Source organism: Rhyacophila brunnea, unplaced genomic scaffold, assembly GCF_057557595.1.
Source record: "Rhyacophila brunnea isolate RB1 unplaced genomic scaffold, BYU_Rbru_1.0 scaffold_4, whole genome shotgun sequence".
Taxonomy (NCBI): domain Eukaryota; kingdom Metazoa; phylum Arthropoda; class Insecta; order Trichoptera; family Rhyacophilidae; genus Rhyacophila; species Rhyacophila brunnea.
In genome coordinates this window covers 44,350,385-44,373,043 of record NW_028233068.1, presented here as the reverse complement: position 1 = coordinate 44,373,043, position 22,659 = coordinate 44,350,385, and the positions used below count along the sequence as shown (strand labels likewise).

Below are 22,659 nucleotides of genomic sequence, written 5' to 3'. Positions count from 1 at the left end.
AGAAATCACTACAACACGTTTCACGGAAAAAATGTTTTGCACCCCCATCATTTATCAAATCAATAATCTGTTCCTGAATTATATTGTCCTCCGAAGGCAGATCACTATTGGAGAGTACAAAAGGGGTTATTGATAAAACGATGGTATTTTTAAAAATTCTCGTAGGTCAGGAAAATAGTAAGAAATTTCTTCGCTAAGATAATAATATGGTGTTTAATCATCTCAAGGATATCCTCATTGACTTTAAGCTCATTTTCATCAATATAAATATGTGTTCAGTTGTGGAAATGGGGCAAAATTCTTTCTCTCTAACTTCACAGATTCAAATATGTCTACCAAAAATGATATACTTTCTCTACCTGGGATAAATCCAAATCCAAAATCCAAGAAATGTTACATGTTATAATTATAAAAATATAAATAGTATAAATATGCGTTTGTTTTTCGTGGTCCTACCGAAATCGCTTCGCGGTCCCCTAGGGCAGTGGTAGGCAAATTCATTAGTCAAAAATGATCGAGATTTCTTTTGAGAGCCAAATATCTTAAACTGAAATTATATATTATTATGTAGGTACACTGTTTATTAACTTAATAAACTTTATTTAAAGATTTAAGTCTTAATTAAACTATAAGTACCTACACTAAATAACACATGATTAAATTTCATACTTAATGATCTTATTTATTAATAAAAATTAAATTGTAAGTAAGGTATCCATAGAATTAAATCATGACAATAATTAACAAACACAATGTGAACAATGGCCTTGCATCTCCTTGGAAAGTTTGAATAAGTCAGGTTTGTATGTTGATGTTTTTAATTTTAAGCAAGATTCCAGGTTCTCATCAATAAGACAACTTCTCAATTTACTCTTGATTTATTCTCTTAGAAATCTCTTTACTAACCACAAAACATCCAATATTAACATTGTTGGAAGATTGTATTTAGTAATTAAATACACTTGATTTTTCTTGACTCTTAGTTCCTCAACTGCTTTCTTCCTTGGATCACCGACAGGATATTTACTGCTAAATGACTGGTGTTCAGTTGTAACGTGTCCCTCCAAATTTGTCTTTGTGTTATGCGTAAATTTTTCCCGACAAATAATACAGGTCGGTAGGCCATTTAAGTTTTGAATAAACGCGAAAGTCTCGGTCTATTCAACTTTAAATTCACGGTTTTCATCGTCCATTTTTCTTTGGTTCTTCTTTGTAGCCATGTCAAATAGGGCAGAAGGCATTTGTGGCAGAGCCACACTCAAGGGGCCAAAGAGCCACATGTGGCTCGCGAGCCGCGGTTTGTCGATCACTGCCCTAGGGGACCATGGCCCCCAGTTTGAGAACCGTTGCTCTAGATAGAGGTAGTCAAAAATTATAGTACTTAAAAATAAAAATATGTATTACCTACCTAACCTAATCTAATCTATTTCCTTTACAGTGAAAGCTTGTGTTGCTGGAGGGGAGAATTTCTTTACGTTTGATGGAAATTATTATGGTTTCGCAGGAAATTGCATGTACGTTCTTGCTCACGATGTTATAGATGGAAACTTTACCATTGCGATGGAGTTTGAAAAGGGAAAACCCAAATCTGTGCACTTATCCGACAAAAGTGGTAGCTGGGCTCAAGTTGACAGTCATGGAAAGGTACTAATGGAGTAACTTATCTGCATTATTTATTATATTACTAGCGATAGTTCTCAACTCAGTGTGCAAAAATAGTAAGTATGTAGATGTACTGATTTTGTTTATTTTGAGATAATATAAAATAATTAAATCTTCAAAGCCAATTATCTAGAAAAATAAATCAATGCCGCCTCCATTTTTTTTGTATTTCTAACTGGAAACTGACCATGAGGAATCAATTGATGATGGTTTCAGATTGATAGCGTCAATAACAAAGTAGTTTTGGAAGAAGAAGAAACTCCGCTAAGTTGATAGAAATGATATATTCTATAGGTTGTGCAAGTTTCATTAATATTGATCCAGCGGTTTTTGAGTTTTTACCTAGGGAGCTGGTGAAATTATTTCGAAGATATATTTGAGATTACAATAAATGATAAGCTAAAATAAAAAGGTGTACCAATAAATGTCAAATTAATTATAATAGTAATACAGTAAAACAGTGAAACTTGTTAATTTGAAAGTGATGAAACCAAAATTTCATAGAAAACATTAAAATCTTATAAAACAAAATGTGTTAAGGAATCAATTTTATGTGTTGTTCAACATTATTTTCAGGTACTTGAGGGAGAAGGTGCACCTAAGGTCCAAGTATTCAAACGAGGAAATATGTTTATCATGAAATCAAGCTATGGAGCCTCTGTTAAGTGCACATATGGCCTTGATGTAAGTAAAATCATCACCATCTTACAGAAATAATCAATTCGTAAATATTTACTAAATATCTATTAAGTTACCTATATGTGGCGTGCAAGTTTTTGCTGTTATTAATAATTATTGCACAAATTTACGATAATTACAGGTGAGCATACACTTGTTATACAAAAATTTGGTTAATATGTACTTAATAAGTATGGTATATTTTACAGATTTGCTATTTCAAAGTGTCCGGATACTATTTTGGAAAACTACGAGGGCTTCTCGGAGACGGTAATGATGAAATGCTTGATGACTATAAACTTCCAAACGGCAAGGTTAATGATCTTCAAAAATATATTTTATTATTAAGAAATGACTGCGAAAATGACTGAATGAATCAACGATTTTTTGATGTTATTAATCTCTTTTTAAAAATAAATTTGTCAGAGATTTGACTGAATGAATATGGCAATATTGCATCCAATACAATCAATATTATGAATGTTCAATAAACTCGAAATAGAAACTCATGGAAATGATATAGAATGTCAAATTGTAGAGTACGAAAATTATAAGTTGAAGTGTAATGGCCGCCGTCGTGTCGCTGCGATATATTATGAAAGGATTGTCAGTTCACGTTAAACTTGCCGCAGTCTAGTTGTTCATGCTTGGTTGTTCGCTTAAGTGTGTTTATTTAAAAAATTTTTTAGAGTGGAGGTTTGTATGTGTTAACAGATTTTTGTTTTTACGAGAAATAGATGGCAGCCACTTGCTCAACCTAATAGGTACATACTCTGACTCAGAACACAAATTGAAAAACAATATCAGTATTTGCCAGACCAAGGATTCGAACCTGGGACCCACGACATTATAGAAGGATGTTTAAGTCGCTCGGCTAGATTCATTATACTTAATAGTCGTCCGTTTTTCAGATTGATTATGAATCCAATTTCACTAACTCATATGCTGTTTCTTCCGAATGTGCCCCCCTTGTTGATACTCCGGAAACTAGTGAAGATACAAGTGACAAACCCACCAACACCGACAACATCACTAGCACTGACACCGAGACCGATGCTGACACCAGCACCGATACAGAAACCTCTGAAACTGAAGAGTCGGTAGATTCCACAGAAATCTGCTCCGAACTGTTTGGCGAAGATTCCTCTTTCTCAGATTGCTATCTTCATCTAAATCCTTATCCTTATAGGTGAGTAAAATATTGCATAACATATTTATTAGGGACTGAATAAAGTTATTTTATTGTGTTTTTATTCGAAATATTGATCTCTTTACCGATTATGGTATTTAATGGATTTGTAATAATAATGTTTTCGGATACTAAAAAATATTTTATATGTATGTAATAAAGATTTTGAATAGTAAATAGAGTTATGTTTCCCACTCGCAGAAGGTACATGGAATAAAGCCGTAGGGGTTCTATTCCCAGCTTCGCTTTCATGCATTTGGGCTCCATCTCTAAGAAGAAAGTTTGCACATCTTTAGTACCTACGATGGGTATATTATCATATGCATAAAGTCACGAAAATATGTGTTTACCGTACTAGATCATGTTAATTACAGTATACTTTCTAAAAATTATTACAACCAAAGATTTTTAATAAAAGGTAGATTGAGCTTTTCTTATTTTCTATATCAAAAACATTTAAGCAAAAATCGGTTGGTAAAGAGGTAATAACAACTAGAACGTTATACACATGCGTTACTATTATTCTTCTATAATGGTCAAGTGGTTCTGTAATTCGAATCTGAAATATTTTTTTCAAATGTCAAACCAAATTATTGTTGGCCATCTTAAAGCCCGTTTACATGATTCACTTTTGACGATCATCGCGGAGGAATCAACCCCAGTGACCTGTGTAAACGCACATTCATCAACAAATCATCGAAAGTGATCATCCGGAATCAAAAATGAATGAAGTTCAACTGGTTCTAATTTTTGAATACTATGGAGTACAAAAGTGAAAGTGAACCTCTGCATCCCGCTGCGCATGCACATTCACGTCACTGCCCACACCACGCATGCACATCGCCCCTGAGTACTGTCATCATATGCCCCATGATATTACGTCTCATTACCCATAGTTTTATCTACCGAAGCCTCTTTATCCTATTCCTCTTTCTCTCGATGAAATTTCTGCATTCATGTAACAAATAATCACACATTTTTTGAATTCTAACCTGCACCGCAATTTCACTTCCACAGTGACTGGTCTAAATGAGCCTTTAGGAATAACACAATAGAATAAAATGCCTTTTTTATTTTCTGTGCATCATAAAATGTTTGATTTAAGAACCGTGTTTCGTAGTAAGCACTTTTTAAATCAAATGATTACAAAAAAATATTATTGTACCTACTGGTAGTCCTTTCAATGCATGCCAAATATCATATAATTTATTAAGGCAAATGCTCTGCCTACCAAATGGTACCTAGCGGAAAATCTTACATTTTAAAATGTTTTAATTAATATATATGTATCTAAAAACATTCAAAAGAACAATATCATAGATAAACTTTATTTTTCATTTAAACTAGGATTATTAATTTTTCAAAATTGATTTAGGTAGTGATGCTAATTTATTAACAAAGTTTATAAAAACATTATAATATAAGATGATGAAATATAATGAAATATAATTTTTACCACATCGACAGGCTCCAAAAAAACGTCGCAAGTCTGAAAACATGAAAGTCAGGAATAGGAAAGATAATATGATCCCAAAGTGCCTACCTATTTGTCTGTCATGGTGTAGACATACTAAAAGTGTGATGTTATGATATTTCAGCATCGCATGCAGTTCGGCTGTCACCACAGCGGCGTCAGAAGATGAAAAGTCAGCCGCCTGCCTGATAGCCAAGACTTATGTTATCATGGCGAAGGCACATAAGTGCAAAGCGACTCTACCTAATTCTTGCATCTTGTGCGAAGTCGATGGGGACACCTACGATACGAATGATGCCTCAGTCACTGTTAACACGCCCGGAAACAAGGCAGATATTGTAGTAGTCGTTGAAATGACAGCGGTAAGTTTGATTAAACATGCTTCCTATTTTTGTTGATTGTAATACATTTGATATGATATCTCTCAAAAAATGTACGATCAACTTACACTTGCCAAATCATGAATTGAGCAAAATATAAATATTTTGTTTGGAAATGATGATCATAGTGGTATTTTTGTAAGGCTGTGAAAACAAAAATGACAATTTCTATTTTCGTAAAATCTTCGCAATCTTCTCAATAAAGAAGGTACTAGATTTCATTTTAGAATAGTTTTTGCAGAAAATAATTTACCTAGAAAGAACAATTAGACATAAGGTGCTTTTAAACAATCAGTTTTCCTATCCGATCAGTCTACGTTTTCGCTGACCTGTCATATAAACTGACGTGTAAATGTAAAATTGAAGCGGCCGACTGAAATCAAAATGGAGACGAGAAAGGATGGATTTCTATCAGTTATCGTATCCATTTTTGCCAATTAAATTGACGTGTAAATTTCTAAATGCTGCCATATTTTTCAAACTACTTTTCTTATTTTAATCGAAATATTACAATTTATTTAAATACTAGCTGACCCGGCGAACTTCGTACCGCCTCAGAATCAATAATCTTGTGTTAACTTATTAGTTGAATTAAAATACTCAAAATGAATTAAGTTCAATAAATGTGCAAAATCAAAATGAAATAGATTACATAGTTTTGGTTGGTTTAGATTTCGAAGCATGATAACTACCAAGTCAATCTTCAGTTGTAAATTGTGCAGTGGCAAGCCAGGCAGATCCAATAAGTTTAAAAATTCAGTTGGATAGTTGGTTGCTTCGTCTTCGTTTATTACACAGTCGATAGATTTGAAGGAATGCATTGGACCAACGATTTGATTTTGAATTGTAAAGTTTAAGTGATCCACATCTTTGTTCTTTGCCGCAAAAATTGCTCGTTCACTCAACCAATTGTGATTTTTGTGGTTAGCAATGACGTTCGTGAGGTCGTCCTTCGCTGAGACGAAATTTCAAAAATTCAGCGGAAACGAAATCAATCCGTTCGATTCATCGACAGAAACACGGCAGTTACCGATAGTCAGCAATTGCTTAGAGAAATCTTCGGCAGATGGATCGTTTAGCAAGCGTTCATTTCATCGGCAGCTATCGATCTTGGAATGACTGGTAGTGTTTGGCGGAAATTGCCATATAGTAGAATCATTGCGCCACCAAAACATCTTAAGCAATTGCGCAGATCTTTCATAGTTCGATTGAGTACTGCCAATGCGCATTTGTGCGCCATTGTGCATTCATCCCAGGTGATGATTTTACTTGCTACCGAAACTTTGGCCATTGCCGAGTGTTTCGCAATACTGCTTGTCAGTGTTTCAGTCGATTGAAGGTTTAACAGCAATTTCAACGTTAAATGAGCCGTTCGGCATCCTTCTAACAACGTGGCCGCTATCCCAGAAGAAGCAACTGCTACTGAAATTTCGGATCTCGCACGAACAGTGGCCAAAATCAATGACATGAGAAATGTCTTCCCAGTTCCACCAGGCGCATCGAGGAAAAATAAACCACCATTTCCATCATCAATTGCCTTCATTAACGTATCGTACATTTCCTTCTGTGGGGGTTCAACATTGGTATATTCGATCGAACCGATAGGTTCAATGCATCTCGATCATATTCACGTTCACGTTCCAATTCTCGATTAAAAGCATCATCCATTTCACGACGTGGCGTTGGCATTCCTAACTTGACTAACAAACTGCCGCACATGAGATAACATATGTGTTCGATCAAAAGCAAAGCCTGGTTATGTATCTTCTCACTCACTTCGAGATCGGGATTCTCTGAACTGACACGAATTCGATGTAAAATGTCTTCTGACATGTCATCCTTGTACTTGTTCCACAGTTCAGGTGGATTTGATGGGAAGCATGTCGAAATAATGATAATGTGCGTATCTGACTTGGAGATGCAGAAACAATTGCTACAGCGATTTTCATGTCCCAATGAATATCGTTTTCAAGCAAATTGAGCTGTTGACCTGAGCTGTTTTTTTTGTATTTTTTTTATTATTTGGCATAAAAAAATACCTATAACCCCAAATTTTCACCTTCCTACCCCCACCCTCCCATTTTTTAATCGCGATTTTATTATTTTTGTATGAACAAATTTAACCATCGTTCGTATTTCAAACAGAACGAAATTATTTATGTTGTTGAATGACTGATGGCGCTACGTCCGAGAAGAATTCAAGAGAAGCGTCGCGTCATTTTGACATTTCATTCGGCATACCTGGATAGCCACTGATAGCAGCCTTGTGTATAGAATAGATGCACTGCTACCACTTTTCAACACACCCATTATTAACACGTCTCAGTACTTTATATAAACTTGCAGTTTGCACAAATAACAAACGTTAAATGATTGCATGGCTAGGAGAACGAAGAGGAAGGGCTACAAAACGGCCACGGTTCACGTTATGCTTGCCTCAGTGTATTTATTGACTTTACAATATGATTTGAATGGAAACTGTCATTTTTGTTTCCATCGTTTTTTGTTTTGTTATTATTTGTTCAATGTGAATCTGTGTTCAATAGAAAATTAATTGTTACAAAATCATATAAATCAAAATCATATATAAATAAACTAATAGGTAATATATATTAAAATGTATTTCCATGTAAAATGCACATGTAAACAGGTGTTATCATGCAAGTTGCAAAATTGCATGTATCGATCAAAAAAGTTCAGCAGCTTTTGAATTTTCACGCGACAATTGGACTCTGCAATATCTGCGTCTGTGCAGTAGAATGATAGTGTCGAACCTGCTGGTAAAAAAATTAACTACACCGCACAGAGACTCATTTTTCCGATTTTCATGACCTGTCAAATAGTACCATAAAATTACAATAACGCGTCTCGCTTACTCTTGACAAATGATAATGGCGATACAGTCAGCGCTTTTACGTGTAAAAAGTTATTATCGCGTTAGTTTAAAATACACACTATTGGTGCAAGTAAATCCATGTACGTATAGAGGCGCTATAAGACTAACTTTATATAGATTTGATTGTTGAATAGGTATATACATAATGTAGCAGATAGACATGAGATTTTGAATGTTCCTTGAAAAGCAGCAGTATGGCAGTTACAGTAGTGTATCAACAGCATTCAACATAAAAAGAGATTTTTTAAATTGTAGTGTGATATCTGCACCAGCGCACTAGAAAGATAGTGGTAAACATGCCGGAAAAAAAAGAACTACACCAAGCAGAGCATTTTGACGTTTACCGATTTTCACAACCTGTCTGAACCTGTCAAATAGTATCACACCAATGTGTCTCATTTACGTTTGAAAAATGAAATTGGAGTCATTTTTTTACGTTTAACAGTTATTATTGCGAAAGTTTAATTTACAAACTTCATATTGGTGCCAGTAAATCTTCATATTAGGATGGCTATAATAATTCAATTACAGTTTCACTCTTTTTTAAATGAATGGATTCATTTAAAGAAAATTATAATTATTGATAACACAATAATAATGTCATAAAAATTTTCAGTCCAATAAAGAGACATTTGAAAATGTGGTGATGCCAGTAATGGAAGTTCTCTTGGGAGAGTTGAAAACGAGAAAGATGGATGATGTGAATGTACATCTGGTCGGCATCAAGCAAGATATCCCCTATCCAATCTTCTATGATATTGAGAAACGTAAGTCTGCACCTTCTTTACATTGACGGCATTGACGTTTCTCATGATAAATTTGTAATGCCTCACGTAATAATTGAATGGCCTGTATATATATTTTGTGTTCATAAAATATATTGTGTTGTAGTATTATAAAATTAAAGAAAATTAGGATCAAAGGTTTATTTTATTTAAACATTTAAAAAAGCTTATTTGAAAAACGTGTTTTCAAATATAAAGACTTTTATAATATTAACCTACGTAATATGATTATACCGTATAATTACATATCAATAACTTCAATACATTATTGGAAAGTTTGTCAAAACTATATACAACGATACAGCAATACTGTAAGATATGCAGCAATTTGTATATTTTCGTAATATGTATATATATAAGTTTTATTTTGACGCAGCTGAGAACGGAAGTCATAACCTTGTATATGTTACGAATGTGTGAAATTGTGTATTACATGAAATCGGCAAAATTTTGTCTATTTCATGAAAAATGCAAGTCCGTTGCCTTATTCGTGAATTAGGCAAATTATCTGCCGAGTGCGTGAATTCGGCAGGGTATGGAATTCTTACGCTGTCAACATGACAGTAGAAAAAGTAAATTTAATACGGATGGTTTTATTAGTTATAATTGGACATAATATTATTATTATTATTAGGTTAGGTTAGGTTAGTGATACACCCCTGTTACAGGCGGGCTTCTCCCGGTGTAAAATAATCATTTAGTAGCTCAAGTCGAAACGTAACCCTGACCTCTAGAAACGGCTTCATAAAACATCTAATCTGATTCCTTGCTCAACCACGTAAGTATTTTTTTTAATTTAAAAAGTATAAATGATGATGGATGAAAGCGATAATTTTAAGACTAAATATAAGTATTTAAATATAATAAATTTTGCCGCGCTTGTCGGCAACGTCCAAATTTCGACGCGCCTGCGCCAGGGTCAGGCTCGTGATTCGCCGAATCAAAGATCACGCGATAAAATTTGGCCAATCACGAGAGTCCCTTTTGCTGGAATGGCGTGGGTACGCGAAGTTTGAAAAAGAAAAAAGTAATTAGTAAGCGTCCCCTTTCCGATAGGATAGGACCTGCGAAACTTATTGTTAAAACAAAATATGTAAACGTTTAAAGAAAATGTAAAATATAAGAAGACCACGAGGAGATGACGAAAGACCGTGTTTTATTTATACTCCAACCGTTTGAATTTCTTTTTTTGTGAATCCGGGGTTCGATGGACTCCTGAGCTAGCCGCTGGAACCCCGGGGATCTCATTAGGTTTTGTAATTCTGAATTCAACTGAATGTCCATTTTGAGGTTATCTAACAAATGTCAACAAACTATCACAAACAAACAATCGACCATTGCCTGATACCCAAGCATGAATCAAATTGCGAAAATACCTTTTAATAAAATTCTTCCGTTATCATATTGATACCACCTAAACCATGGCATCCTCAGAGGATCCAAGGCCATGAGGCCTGAATCATCATTGGGCTGATTCATGCAAACATGAACAGATCGACTGCGAGGCAAATTTCTAGCCCGTAAGCAAATTTTTAATATTATTACCAACATTACCCTTCATCCAATTTTGACCAATAGGTATTAAATTCGTACACTTACCTACATAAATATTGAAAGCAAAGTTCCCAGCCATACAATGTACCTAGCACCTAGAATATCTGATTTGAGATTACTTTGAAAAAATATGTATTTGTACCTAGTTCAAATATTTCAAAATATGTACCTACCTAGCAAAGAAATACAGCCCTTTTCAAAGCAGGTACCTAAAAAAGGTCTGGCTGACTATTTCTGTGGTGAGCGAAATTCTCAGAAATAAGCCAGGTACAATATGCAGAGTGTTTTTGTCATTTTTCAGTGACAGAATTTGTTTTATTTTATTCTTCCTGAGAGTTGACCTGCTCTCCAAAAAGGGATTATATTTCATTCGGTTTTTGGTCTCTCTCTCAGGACGCGTCTCCTGCCAATTTTTTTTTTTTTTTTTTTTAAATATTTTTTTGTTAAATATTTGTACGTACTACTTGACTGTAAATGTATTCCGACAAATAAACGCCCTGTTTTCGCCTATAATTCCGAGTTGTCAATCAATATAAGCATGTCCCCGAAAGAAGCCAGCATACGATATCACCGTGACTGACATTACATCATCATCAGGGGGGTCCAGCGCTAATACCTACCCCCCCCCCCCTTTCGGAGGTGACAATATTATAGTTCTAGAATAGTAAATGGATATGAACGTCATTGTAGTTATTGATTGATTGGTATATTTTTATGTAATCAATGACATTTGACACATTTGGTTAGTTTAATTAGGAGCGCCACTATCTAATTTACCCAATGCATGAATTAGGCAGAAAAATTACTGCCGAATTCACTCACTTGTCAGATATTTTAACTAATTCATGAATAAGGCAACGGGCTTGCATTTTTCATGAAATAGGCAAAATTTTGCCGATTTCGTGTAATATGTAATTTCACACATTTGGCGTAACATATTATATACTATTTTAATACAGTGCTTAATATGCCACCGAGAATAAAAAATACTTACTGCGTTACCACAATAAAATTATAAAGATAATGGAATACCTCCATAGAGGGATTTCATGTTTGGCATTCAGTTGGTTCCTATTGTTGATTTAATTGGATGCAGGCAGATTAAAACAAATATGGTAGCATAAAGCGACAACTTACTGTGAGAAAAATGAGAAGCAACTTAAAAGTCTTTAAACAGAATGTAATAACAATAACTCTGGAATTCCTATAACAAATATTTTTATTAATTAACACTATTTAACTAAATGATAATTTCATGTGTTAAATTTTTCAGCAAATATGGTGGGAAATAAGATGACATTCGATGATGAAGATCGGCTTGGTGATTATGCCCGAACTGCACGTTACGACTTACCCTTCCACACTAATAATTCTAGGGTTGATAAATTCCTGCAAGGTAGTCTTAATGCACTTAACTTCGTGAATCTCCTCCTTGGTTAGTATGATGGTTGAATTTAACTACATAGATAACTAGATAAAGGTGTAGTTAAGTACTGAATGTGTATACAAATTATTTACGGTGTTTAGAGTAAAGAAACTTCATTATTATTAATAAATGAGGTGCTGAGGATTCAACTAATACTAATACAAGAGTGCCAGTCACAATGTTGAGTAAAATGATTTCGTTAAATAAATCAGTAATACTATATAAATTGACATTTATTTATATTAGTTAATGTTTCTAATGTCTTAAGAAGGAAAAGTTAGTCCAGCCAAAGCATTAAAATAATATTCAGTAGCTCCTTTGGTTAATTTAATGACTTGGGAGAGCTTAGATGGCCGAGCGGGTTAAGTGTCGGCTTATAATGCCGTGAGTCCCAAGTCCGAATCCTGGGTCTGGCAAATACACATATTGTTTTCCAATTTGGTGTTTCAATTCAGTATGGACTTAATAGGTTGGTGGTGCACAACCAATTTGAAAGAAATCTATTTTATAACTTTTCATGAGCCACAGTGGGTAAAAGTGTAATAGTTACATATGAGGGGTCTAGTTGCAAAAGCGCCACTGTTTACTTTTTGTGAATAATTTTCAGAATATAGTAAAAACGATTCACAGGTTTATTTTGAGGGAAAACCAAAATTTTGCGTGTATATTTCATAAAACAGATTATGTAGGCAATTCATAATTAGAATTCTCAGTTTTTTTTACTCGTTTACCGTTTACCAGTTTACCTTATATACATTTAATTTGTAACATAATCATGTAAGGATTTCAAAATAACTTACATGTAATGTAGGTATAATTATTATGATATATAATATTAGAATTCAACAATGAAAACATGAAAAATATAAAATTGGTAGGTACCTACTATACTTATAGTTAGAAAAAGTTTACTTTAAAATATATAAAAATAATATATAGCCATACAAGATAAAACGAGCAAGATTTTTTTCATAAAACGAGTTAAATTTTTTTCGAATATCTTGTATAAGTTTGGTATATTCTGGTTTCTTGCAACTATGTTTACAGATTTTTCCGATATCCAGATTTGGTGAATTTTTGTATTAAGTATCTCTAACAAAAACCTGCACAATGTACAAATCATATCACCAATTTGTAGGTACCTACATATTGGTTTTGGATAGATAGTTCGGTTCTTTTAAACATTTTTACGGAAAGCTGATGAATATGTTATATTTAACTAAATCTGCTTTCTATTAAAACTATAACATACCATAAATTCAAATGATATAAAAATTTCTATTTTTTTTGGAATATCGTCTGAATGTGTTTAAAAATATGTAAATCTGGTTTCCGTAAATATTGTTATTCTTATCACAAAAAAATTATTACATAAGGCCGGGAATATACGGGAAAATTCGTGTTGCTGACCAAGGCAACTTATGCTGCCGTGCTTGGCAGCAAATGTATCAGCGGGAGCTGGAGTTTACGAACGAATCTTGACTCATATCCAAAATGAATGTTGAAGGAGAAGCTGTGTTGTTTGGATACATCCTATCATGTCTCAAAGGGCTGGGCATTGATGCATTACTCCATTTATTTTTTTTATATATTTACGGCACATTTACGGCACATTTTAGACGGCACATTTTACAAATAAATCACATTTTAGATTCCAAATGCAATCATAGTTTTTTTATGTCACTTATAAAAGTTTCCGTGTCAAAATTATTGTCATCCATATTTGGCAAAAACTCGGACTGGAATGACGGTGCCCATGACTAGGCGCCAGGCGGTGAGAGAGGTGGGAGGGACTGAGTTGCTATACCGGGCAGCTAGAGCTGCCGAGTGTATTTTTGACGCGGCGGCAAATTAACTGCCGCAACTCGGAGGTTCCGGGCAGCGCGTTGACTGCAGCTGCCGAGGTCGGCAGCAGTGAGTTGCTGTGTGTGCGTCCGTTATGAGTTTTGTATGAAAAATTGGGGTGTCTCCGAGTTGCCACTGCCGGCAGCAGCAATACGGAGTTGCCCGTATATTCCCGGCCTAAGTACCATAAATTCAAATGACAAAAAAAAACATTTTTTGCAATATTCTTGTGAATGCGTTGATAAATGTGATTTATTTGATTAAATCTGCTTTCCGTTAATATTTTTATTTTGATCACAACAAAATTATTAAGCACATAATAAGTTGGTACCATAAATTCAAATGACAAAAAAATCCATTTTTTTGGAATATTGTTCTGAATGGGTTGATAAATATGTTTCTGCTTTCCGCAAATATTTTTATTCTGACCACAACAAAATTATTACATACCATAAATTTAAATGATATAATTTCTATATTTTTTTTTTGAATATTGTGTTTTTCCAAGTTACTTATTAAGGTGGAGAGGCACGCCAGCGAGAACCTAGCGGAAAAATACGAAGCTTGTAATTTGTGATTTTTTTTTTGATAATATGTATCTGAAAACATTAACTTTTATTTTTTATTATTTTTTATTTATTTTTTAATTTAAAGATAAACTTACAATTGTAAAAAAATGTGAATTCATTGCAGGGTCACATCTTATTATTACATTATATTTTATGTTATGGTCATATTTATAATAAAATTTAGTTTATTAAGTCTTATATTTTTCATTGTTTAGATTTTTGACTAATTTATTGTTTTAATATTTTTTATATTTATTTTAAAAAACTTGAAATCCTTTTTATTTATATCAAATCGAGCTTCAAAATTGGGATCATACCTAAAATAAAATTTGATATAAAGAAAAAGGATTTCAAGTTATACACATTTATAATTTTATAAAAATCGATGTTTTTTGAAATGAATATAAAAAATATTAAAACAATGAATTAGTCAAAAATTAAAACGATGAAAAATTTAAAACTTAAACTAAATTTTAATAATAAATATGACCATAAAATATAATGTAATAATAAGATGTGACCCTGCAACGAATTCACATTTTATTACATTTTTTTACAATTGTAAGTTTATCTTTAAATTAAAAAATAAATAAAAAATCTTTTTAATGTTTTCAGATACATATTTATTAATTAATACAGTTGAAATTGTAAATTATCAAAAAAAAATCTCTAATTGCAAGCTTCGTATTTTTCCGCTAGGTTCTCTGCTGGCATGCCTCTCCCTCTTAAACAGTGGCGAGTTCGCACCTTACAGCATATTTTAAAGTGATTTTTATGGTATGTAGGGTTGCTTTTGCATAAAAACGAAGACTGCATTCGATAGCTTTTTTGATACACTCTCATGATCAGTAGCTAACTAAATATCGACCAAAATCAAACAGTGGCGCTTTTGCAACTAGACCCCTCATATCGGCTACTCCAATCACTCTCCACTCTGCAAATTTAGTGATGATGTACTTGTTATTTTGGGCTGTGGTTTGTGCATCACTGTAATAGGTTGAACAAGTGGCTAAAGCCGCGTTGACACGGTCCAAGTACGATCCAAGTGCACTTGGACCGAGTGCCATCCAAGTGTACTCGTATGAGACATCTTCATACTAATTATTCCTATCCAAGCTACTTGGACCGCGTCCTACTCATCCAAGTTAGCTTGGATAGGAATAATTAATATGAAGCTGTCATTTGGATGGCACTCGATCCAAGTGTACTTGGATCGTACTTGGACCGTGTCAACGCGGCTTAATACCCATTTCTCGTACAAACAAAAATCTGTTAATATAACTTCCACTTTGTGGAGGCCCACTCTCTCCTCGTCCTCTCAGGATCGAACATGGTGAAGTTACTAGTAGAGTTATAATTGAATGAACCTCTAAATTTAATAAAATATTCATATTATTTTTTCAATCAATAGGTATGTATTTCCATATCCTCTTCTGAATACGCAGGCGTTTAATGAATAATCGTCAACCAACGATCATAAAAAATCTATTGAGGTATCTCCCACTTTATTGGGTACCATTTTATGCTCTAACTGGAGCAAAAATCAACGATATATTTAGCATTAATTCAACGTATTAATATCAACTTGATGGCAGAAATTATTTAATTTAATTGACAGGTTATGATGATATGTTCCTGGCAAAGTGGAGATTGAGAGAACTGCAACTGAGACCAAACGCAACGAAAACTTTCATACTTGTTCACCCAATACCGTGTCCCTCTGGATTGATGCCAATGGTAAATACCCTTAAAATTTATATAATCTAAATAGTACTTAAGCAATTGAAGTAAAAACAAAGGACATACACTACAATGGACAATTATTTTGTCTACCTTTGTGCCCTTGTGTGCCGCCATAAATGATTTTACAGAGGAAATCATGTCGGTGGACAAATGCTGTTTAGGTAAATTAAATGTTTTCGTCCCAGCAAATCTATCTCGCCAAAGTAAAAGCAAAATTTGTATCTGGTCATCCAAAAAAATATTTTCCGCTAGATAAAATCTATGGACCAATCAGGGATTGCAACAATTGGAGGAGGTACAATGCTGAACTCAATGGCTTGTACAAAGACTTCAGTTCAATCAATGAAGATTGGGTGGGTGACTGCACTGGATCGGTCATGTATATCTTAAGAATAACAATGAACCGACAAAAAGAATAAATAATAATGTTGAGTAATCTAGTAGAAGAAGAGACAGTTCATAATGCAGACAAAAATTCGTTGACCAGGTGGAAACACTTATGACTGCTATATGATTTGGGTACCAAACTGAAAAACAGCAATTTTGGATAGGGACAGACAGAGATTACAACAGGTCAGGACGCACCTCCATAATGTTGTGATCCTGATGATGATATTTTTTTGTCAATTTTACAGCTAACAATGCTGTGAAGTCACAAACAGGTTTATTTTTCATGTTTGTTTATTTCGGATTTCAGATTTTTTGTGTTATTATGTTTTTAGCTGTCAAACTATTATGGTCAATACTTCATGAAGGAAGAAGGCGCAGTTGCTCATTTGATTTCTCATATGCCTGAATCAACTTTCGGCAATCACCCTGATGTTGTCGGTATGAACACAATCCTATTTTTTTACCACATCTGCTTGGACTCTCAAAGTAACTACAGTATTGAAGTTTATTATTAAACTTCTTTAAAGAGTACCTAATGATTGTTAGATTGAAGAAAAGTTAACACTTCCTTCATGTTGAATAACATTTTTCTTTATACATAAATAGCATTTTAAATTCTGGTTTTTGCCATGGCCGAAAAAGTAGCAATTTTCGAATATCTCCGTTTACCTCTCGGGTCCAGGTGAGTCAAGTAGATTCTGTGATAAGGTAATAAGCTTAAGGGGAGACATGCTCAGCGTAGGTCAAAATGGAGCTTTTATTGTATTTTCAAAGCATGATCCTGGACATTCCTTAAACGTTGTAGATAATCTCTATATATATAAAAATCTCGTGTCACGGTGTTTGTGGTCGCACTCCTCCGAAACGGCTCGACGGAATTTTATGATTTTTTTAATGAATATTTGTTAGGTATGAGAATCGGTTGTAAAGTATATTTCATACCGCTAGATGATTAGGGTGACCCTATCCAAAAAAAATTTTCTATTTTTTTTTTGACCATTTTTTTTTTCTTATTTGGCATTAAAAAATACTTATAACCTCAAATTTTCACCCTCCCATTTTTAATCGCGATTTTAGTATAATGAACAAATTCAACCGTCGTTCCTATTTCAAACAGAACGAAATTATTTATGTTGTTGAATGACAGATAGCGCTACGTCCGAGAAGAATTCACGAAAAGCGTCGCGTCATTTTGACATTTCATTCGGCATATCACAACGCAGTGCGTGCAAAATTTTGTATGATTTATTTTAATTTATCTATTTGTGTGCGTGTATTACAGAGAACAATGCCATCAAGACGCAAGTGGGCCCATTTTGGTCGTTGAACGAATAAAGCAACAAACATGCAAAATAGTAGAGCAGAAAGAACAGACGAACAAGATAACGAAAATGTGCGTGTGAGCATGTCGCAATTGCGTGCATCTCAATCACAAGAGGCACGAGCTGAACGAAATCAACAGCGACAATTGGAATGGAGACATGCGCGCCGGTTCGTAGTTAACACACTCAGAGCAAATGACCGACAACGCCAACAAGTACATCGCGCATTTACATCCGCTTCTTTCCTTCGTCTCACATTTGAGTACGAGCCAGATATTGAATATTCCGCTCATCCTAAAGTGCTGATTGGCGCTATGGACAAAGAATGTCCCCATTATCATGCGCTCAAATCCAAACATGAGTCAGTCGGGATGTGTTGCGCATCAGGAAAAGTGCAACTACCAGATATTGAGACACCACCAGAACCATTGAACGGCTTGCTCATCGGCACGGATCCAGATTCAAACCTGTTCCTGAAGTCCATTCACACATTCAATTCATGCTTCCAAATGACTTCGTTTGGAGCAACAGAAATAGTTCACAATACTGCGGCAAATGGTCAACAATTCCATTCAACATTCAAAATCAAAGGCCAAGTGTACCTAACAAAGTAGGCTCATTGCTGCCAATGCCTTCACCAATACTTCATGGGCGGTGAGGACATCAATTGTGTGGATGCACGTTGCGGCTACAATAACTTCAATTCGTCTAATACCAGGCGCATCGTCAGTAAATTGGACGCCGTTTGAATGAGCACAATGAATTATAGAAATTCTTCAAATCACACACGCACGAATTGCAAAGTGACAGTGAGCGGGACAAGGTGAATTCTTTTTTTTTGGATGCACCAGGTGGAACTGACAAACATTTCTCATTTCGTTAATTCTCGCCGAAATACTATCAAATAATGGCATCGCATTGGCCGTTGCATCATCTGGCATTGCAGCAACTTTATTGGATGGAGGCAGAACAGCTCATTCAGCGTTTAAGCTGCCACTGAATATTCAAAATAACCCAGACGCAGTGTGCAACATAAAAAAATAATCATCCATGGCCACAGTGCTGAAATAATGAAAAATTATCATCTGGGATGAATGCACTATGGTACACAAACATTCTCTTGAGGCCAGTGGCGGCCGGTGACAAGAATATGAGGGAGTGCAAAAAAGACTCACCTATTTATGCAAGAAGTCCATCCTCCGATCCTTGGATTTTGAAAACACGTCAATAACACGAATATTAAAGTCCGGTATTGACGATATCAATTGTTTTTCTATACTTAGCATCGCAAGAGCATTTAGCCTGCCTTGAGACATGGTATTTCTCAAAAATGACTTAACTCTCATTAAAGTTGAGAAACAACGCTCACTTTCCACTGAAGTCATCGGAATTGTACAAATTATTTTTAATAGGGTAACACTTTCACTAAATACTTCCAGTAAATTATTATTAGTGAAAAGTTGAAGTATCGACAATGCTCCATCAGTAACGTAGAAATCTTCTCTACTGTATAAGACTATTGGTTCATTTTTAAGTTTAAATTTGTCAATAATGTCGTATAATGATGTTACCGTATTAAAATCTGTAGTTGGAAAATTTGTATGATAATCCCGGAACTTTTCACTAAAAAACAATTTGGATATTACTAAATGACCTTTATATTCGAAACGATCTTTCGCTTGGTTCACTATAATGTCGCATACTTCATTGCATATCACAGAATGAGGTAAATCATTGGGACGACGTTTTTTCGATGGTTGAATTTGTGACATATGATTATTTTGACGAATACATTGTATAGCACGCGTAAAGTGTTCAATGTCCATATTTATCTCCAACACGTCCTTTGACCTCGATTGAAGTTGTTTAAAAAGTATATCACAGTTTGGCATAATTTTGGCAAAGAAATCTAACCAATAGTTAAAATTGTCTTCGTTTATATACCGTAACAACATTCCAGCTTGATTAATGGTATCGGCGTCTAAATTTTCAGATTCTAAAATGTGTTCCATGCACTCTTTTAACTGATCTCGATAAGTATGGACAACAGTAACTGTTCTTATATTAAAATTCCACCTCGTTGTTGGTGCTGCTGGTATTTTTCTATGAACTATTTCTTTCAAGATATCAGTTCGCTTCGCAGACCTCGAAAAAAAAATTGGAAACGCTCGTAAATTAGCAAAAAAGTTTCGGACTATGGTGTTAGCTGAAACACTTCTTTCCATTATCAAATTCAATTGATGTGCATAACAATGTATGAAGTGTGCGTGTGGATACGAAGCTTTTATCAAAGCCTGTACACCACCTAATCGGCCACTCATCACGGATGCGCCGTCATAACTCTGGCCAATTAGTTGTGCTTGTTTAATGTCGAGAAGTTCTAGTTCTTTCAAAATTTCAGATGCAATACCTGCCGCAGTGTGGTTTTTCGGCGTCATAAATTTCCAGAATCGTTCATGGATCTGTCCGCGTAGTTCATACCTTATGACCAAAACAAGTTGTTCTGTAGTAGATACGTCCGTTGTTTCATCTGCTTGTATAGCTACAAACTTGCTTTGTGATATTTCATTTTTAATTTCGTTACGGCACACCTCTAGAATCGAATCTAAAATGTCATTTTGAATCGTTTTTGATGTACCCTTAAAAACACTATTGCTCTCCAAATGCTGTTTCAAGTCTATGTCAATTTCCGAGACAAAGTCAATAAGCCCTCGGTAAACACCTGGATTATTTGAATCTGCAGATTCATCATGTCCTCTAAGAGCTAATTCAAATGCACCACAGAACTTCACACAGTCAATCAATCTGGATAAAATATAATGATTTTTGTCGACACGTTCGTTAAATTGTTTCACAGATAAACGGTACCCTGCATCCAATTGTGAACGTATATCTATTTCTCCCAAGACTGCAAGTTGCATTTCATTTAAAATATGTTTTTCTGAACCACTGTGTTTTTTGATTTTTACTGACAGGTGGACCAAGTCTTGAATCCCATGGACCGTCCAGTTAACATCTCCGCCGAACAACAGACACGGAAAACAAAATAGGGTATTAAGAATATTACATCCGCAAAGCCATTGTGTTTTTGAGTACATTTGCACATTAAATTTCCGATTAACAATCTTCGTTTTCACTGTACACTTTTGAATTAAATTTATAGATGGCAAAGGACGGCCTGCCACTTTAATATCAATTCGTTTGGAAAAATCGTGACGATTGTCCTTAATATATGCAACTGAATACACGGTACTCATTGTAAATACTATTAAATCTATATTATAAACCCAACTGTCGAACGATCAACCCATAGACTATATCAACCAAACTAACAGTCGTGAATATGATTATATTTTTGACACAATATGCATCGACATGAAGTTCGTCATTTCATTATAATAATTAGGCTTCCAACTGTACCTCGACGCGTCGCCTGAGTTATATGTAGGAATATTCATATTGGTTAGTGAGGTTTGTGTATAAAAGTCCACATGACTAGTTTATGTGTGTGTGCTTTCCACCGGTACACTGTACTTGAAATGAAAAGAAGATGAAAAACATCGTTTCCAACGAAGACTCATGTAGTCTTATATAACTTTGGTGATTTTGATTCTACAAGCTTCATTTCTTTTGTCGTTGTGGTTGTCCGCTATAAATGTGTGCGTGTAAAATGTGCGTAAATTCAAGGAACACTTCGAATAATGCTCCTGGCGTGTCACATCGATGGAATTATTACATGTGTATTGGTCGCGTCTCATCGACATTGTTTTTTCGACATTTGTGTGTATGGGTGACTGAGGCGAAGTGTTGAAGCGCTTGCGTTACCATTGTTCGAAAACGCGCGGAATTTAAAATGAGTGATTTCGCATAAGTTTTCGATATCGCATTTTTCTGAATACATGGGGGTTTTATATTATATATTTGTATTTAATCTACGATGGGAGTGCACTGCACACTTTGCTCCTTTACTAGAGCCGTCCCTGCTTGAGGCGTTGAACAGAACACTCAAAGATATAAAAAACAACGCTTGCTTGAAATTATCGCCACTGTCGCGTAATGTTGAAAAAGTTCAGCTTAAAATAAATATACGCGTCCAAATGCTACTAGATCCCCACTGACAAATTCTCGAACCAATTGTTAGATATCGGCGATGGAAAAATTGCTGTCCATGAAAATACTGGATGCATAAAATTGCCCACTAATTTCTGCACAATCGTTGATTCGCAAAATGCTCTCATTGACCACCTATTTTCCGATGTACGCACACAATACATAAATCATGCGTGGCTGGCAGAAAGAGCCATTTTGGCAGCGAAAAATGTGGGGACATCGACGATTTAAACTTCAAGATATAGCAGTCATTGACAGGAGACTTGGTATCATACAAATCGATCGATACAGTTTGCGATACCAACGAAGCTGTAAATTATCCAACAGAGTTTTTGGATTTCAGGATTCTGGATTCTGGATTTGCCAGGCATGTCAACACACACCTTCTACGACTGAAAGTTGGATCTCCGGTTATTTTACTTCGGAATTTGAACCCACCACGGCTGTGTAATGGCACGCGATTGGTCATTAAAAAATTTATGAAAAACATTATCGAAGCCACCATTTTGAATGGTAAATTCCGAGCCGAAAATTTTTTGCTGCCACGAATTCCAATGATTCTCACAGACATGCGGGTTAACATGATCTTACTCCCTACTTCAGTTTTAGTATGTCAATTTATGGGTACGGCCGTAT

The 22,659-nt window shown here is 34.8% G+C and overlaps 1 protein-coding gene across 2 annotated transcripts in view; it reads left to right on the top strand.

Annotated features, from left to right (window-relative positions):
- LOC147067418 (apolipophorins-like) overlaps positions 1–22,659 on the top strand; it is a 98,536-nt gene that overhangs the window by 72,049 nt on the left and 3,828 nt on the right. For both annotated transcript variants that reach the window (XM_085953941.1, XM_085953940.1), the window contains 9 exons: positions 1,439–1,644; positions 2,239–2,346; positions 2,550–2,654; positions 3,252–3,529; positions 5,128–5,365; positions 8,896–9,046; positions 11,892–12,053; positions 16,077–16,195; positions 16,924–17,029. In XM_085953941.1, the coding sequence (XP_085810067.1) occupies positions 1,439–1,644; positions 2,239–2,346; positions 2,550–2,654; positions 3,252–3,529; positions 5,128–5,365; positions 8,896–9,046; positions 11,892–12,053; positions 16,077–16,195; positions 16,924–17,029 (1,473 nt within the window). The remainder of the gene's footprint in view (positions 1–1,438; positions 1,645–2,238; positions 2,347–2,549; positions 2,655–3,251; positions 3,530–5,127; positions 5,366–8,895; positions 9,047–11,891; positions 12,054–16,076; positions 16,196–16,923; positions 17,030–22,659) is intronic.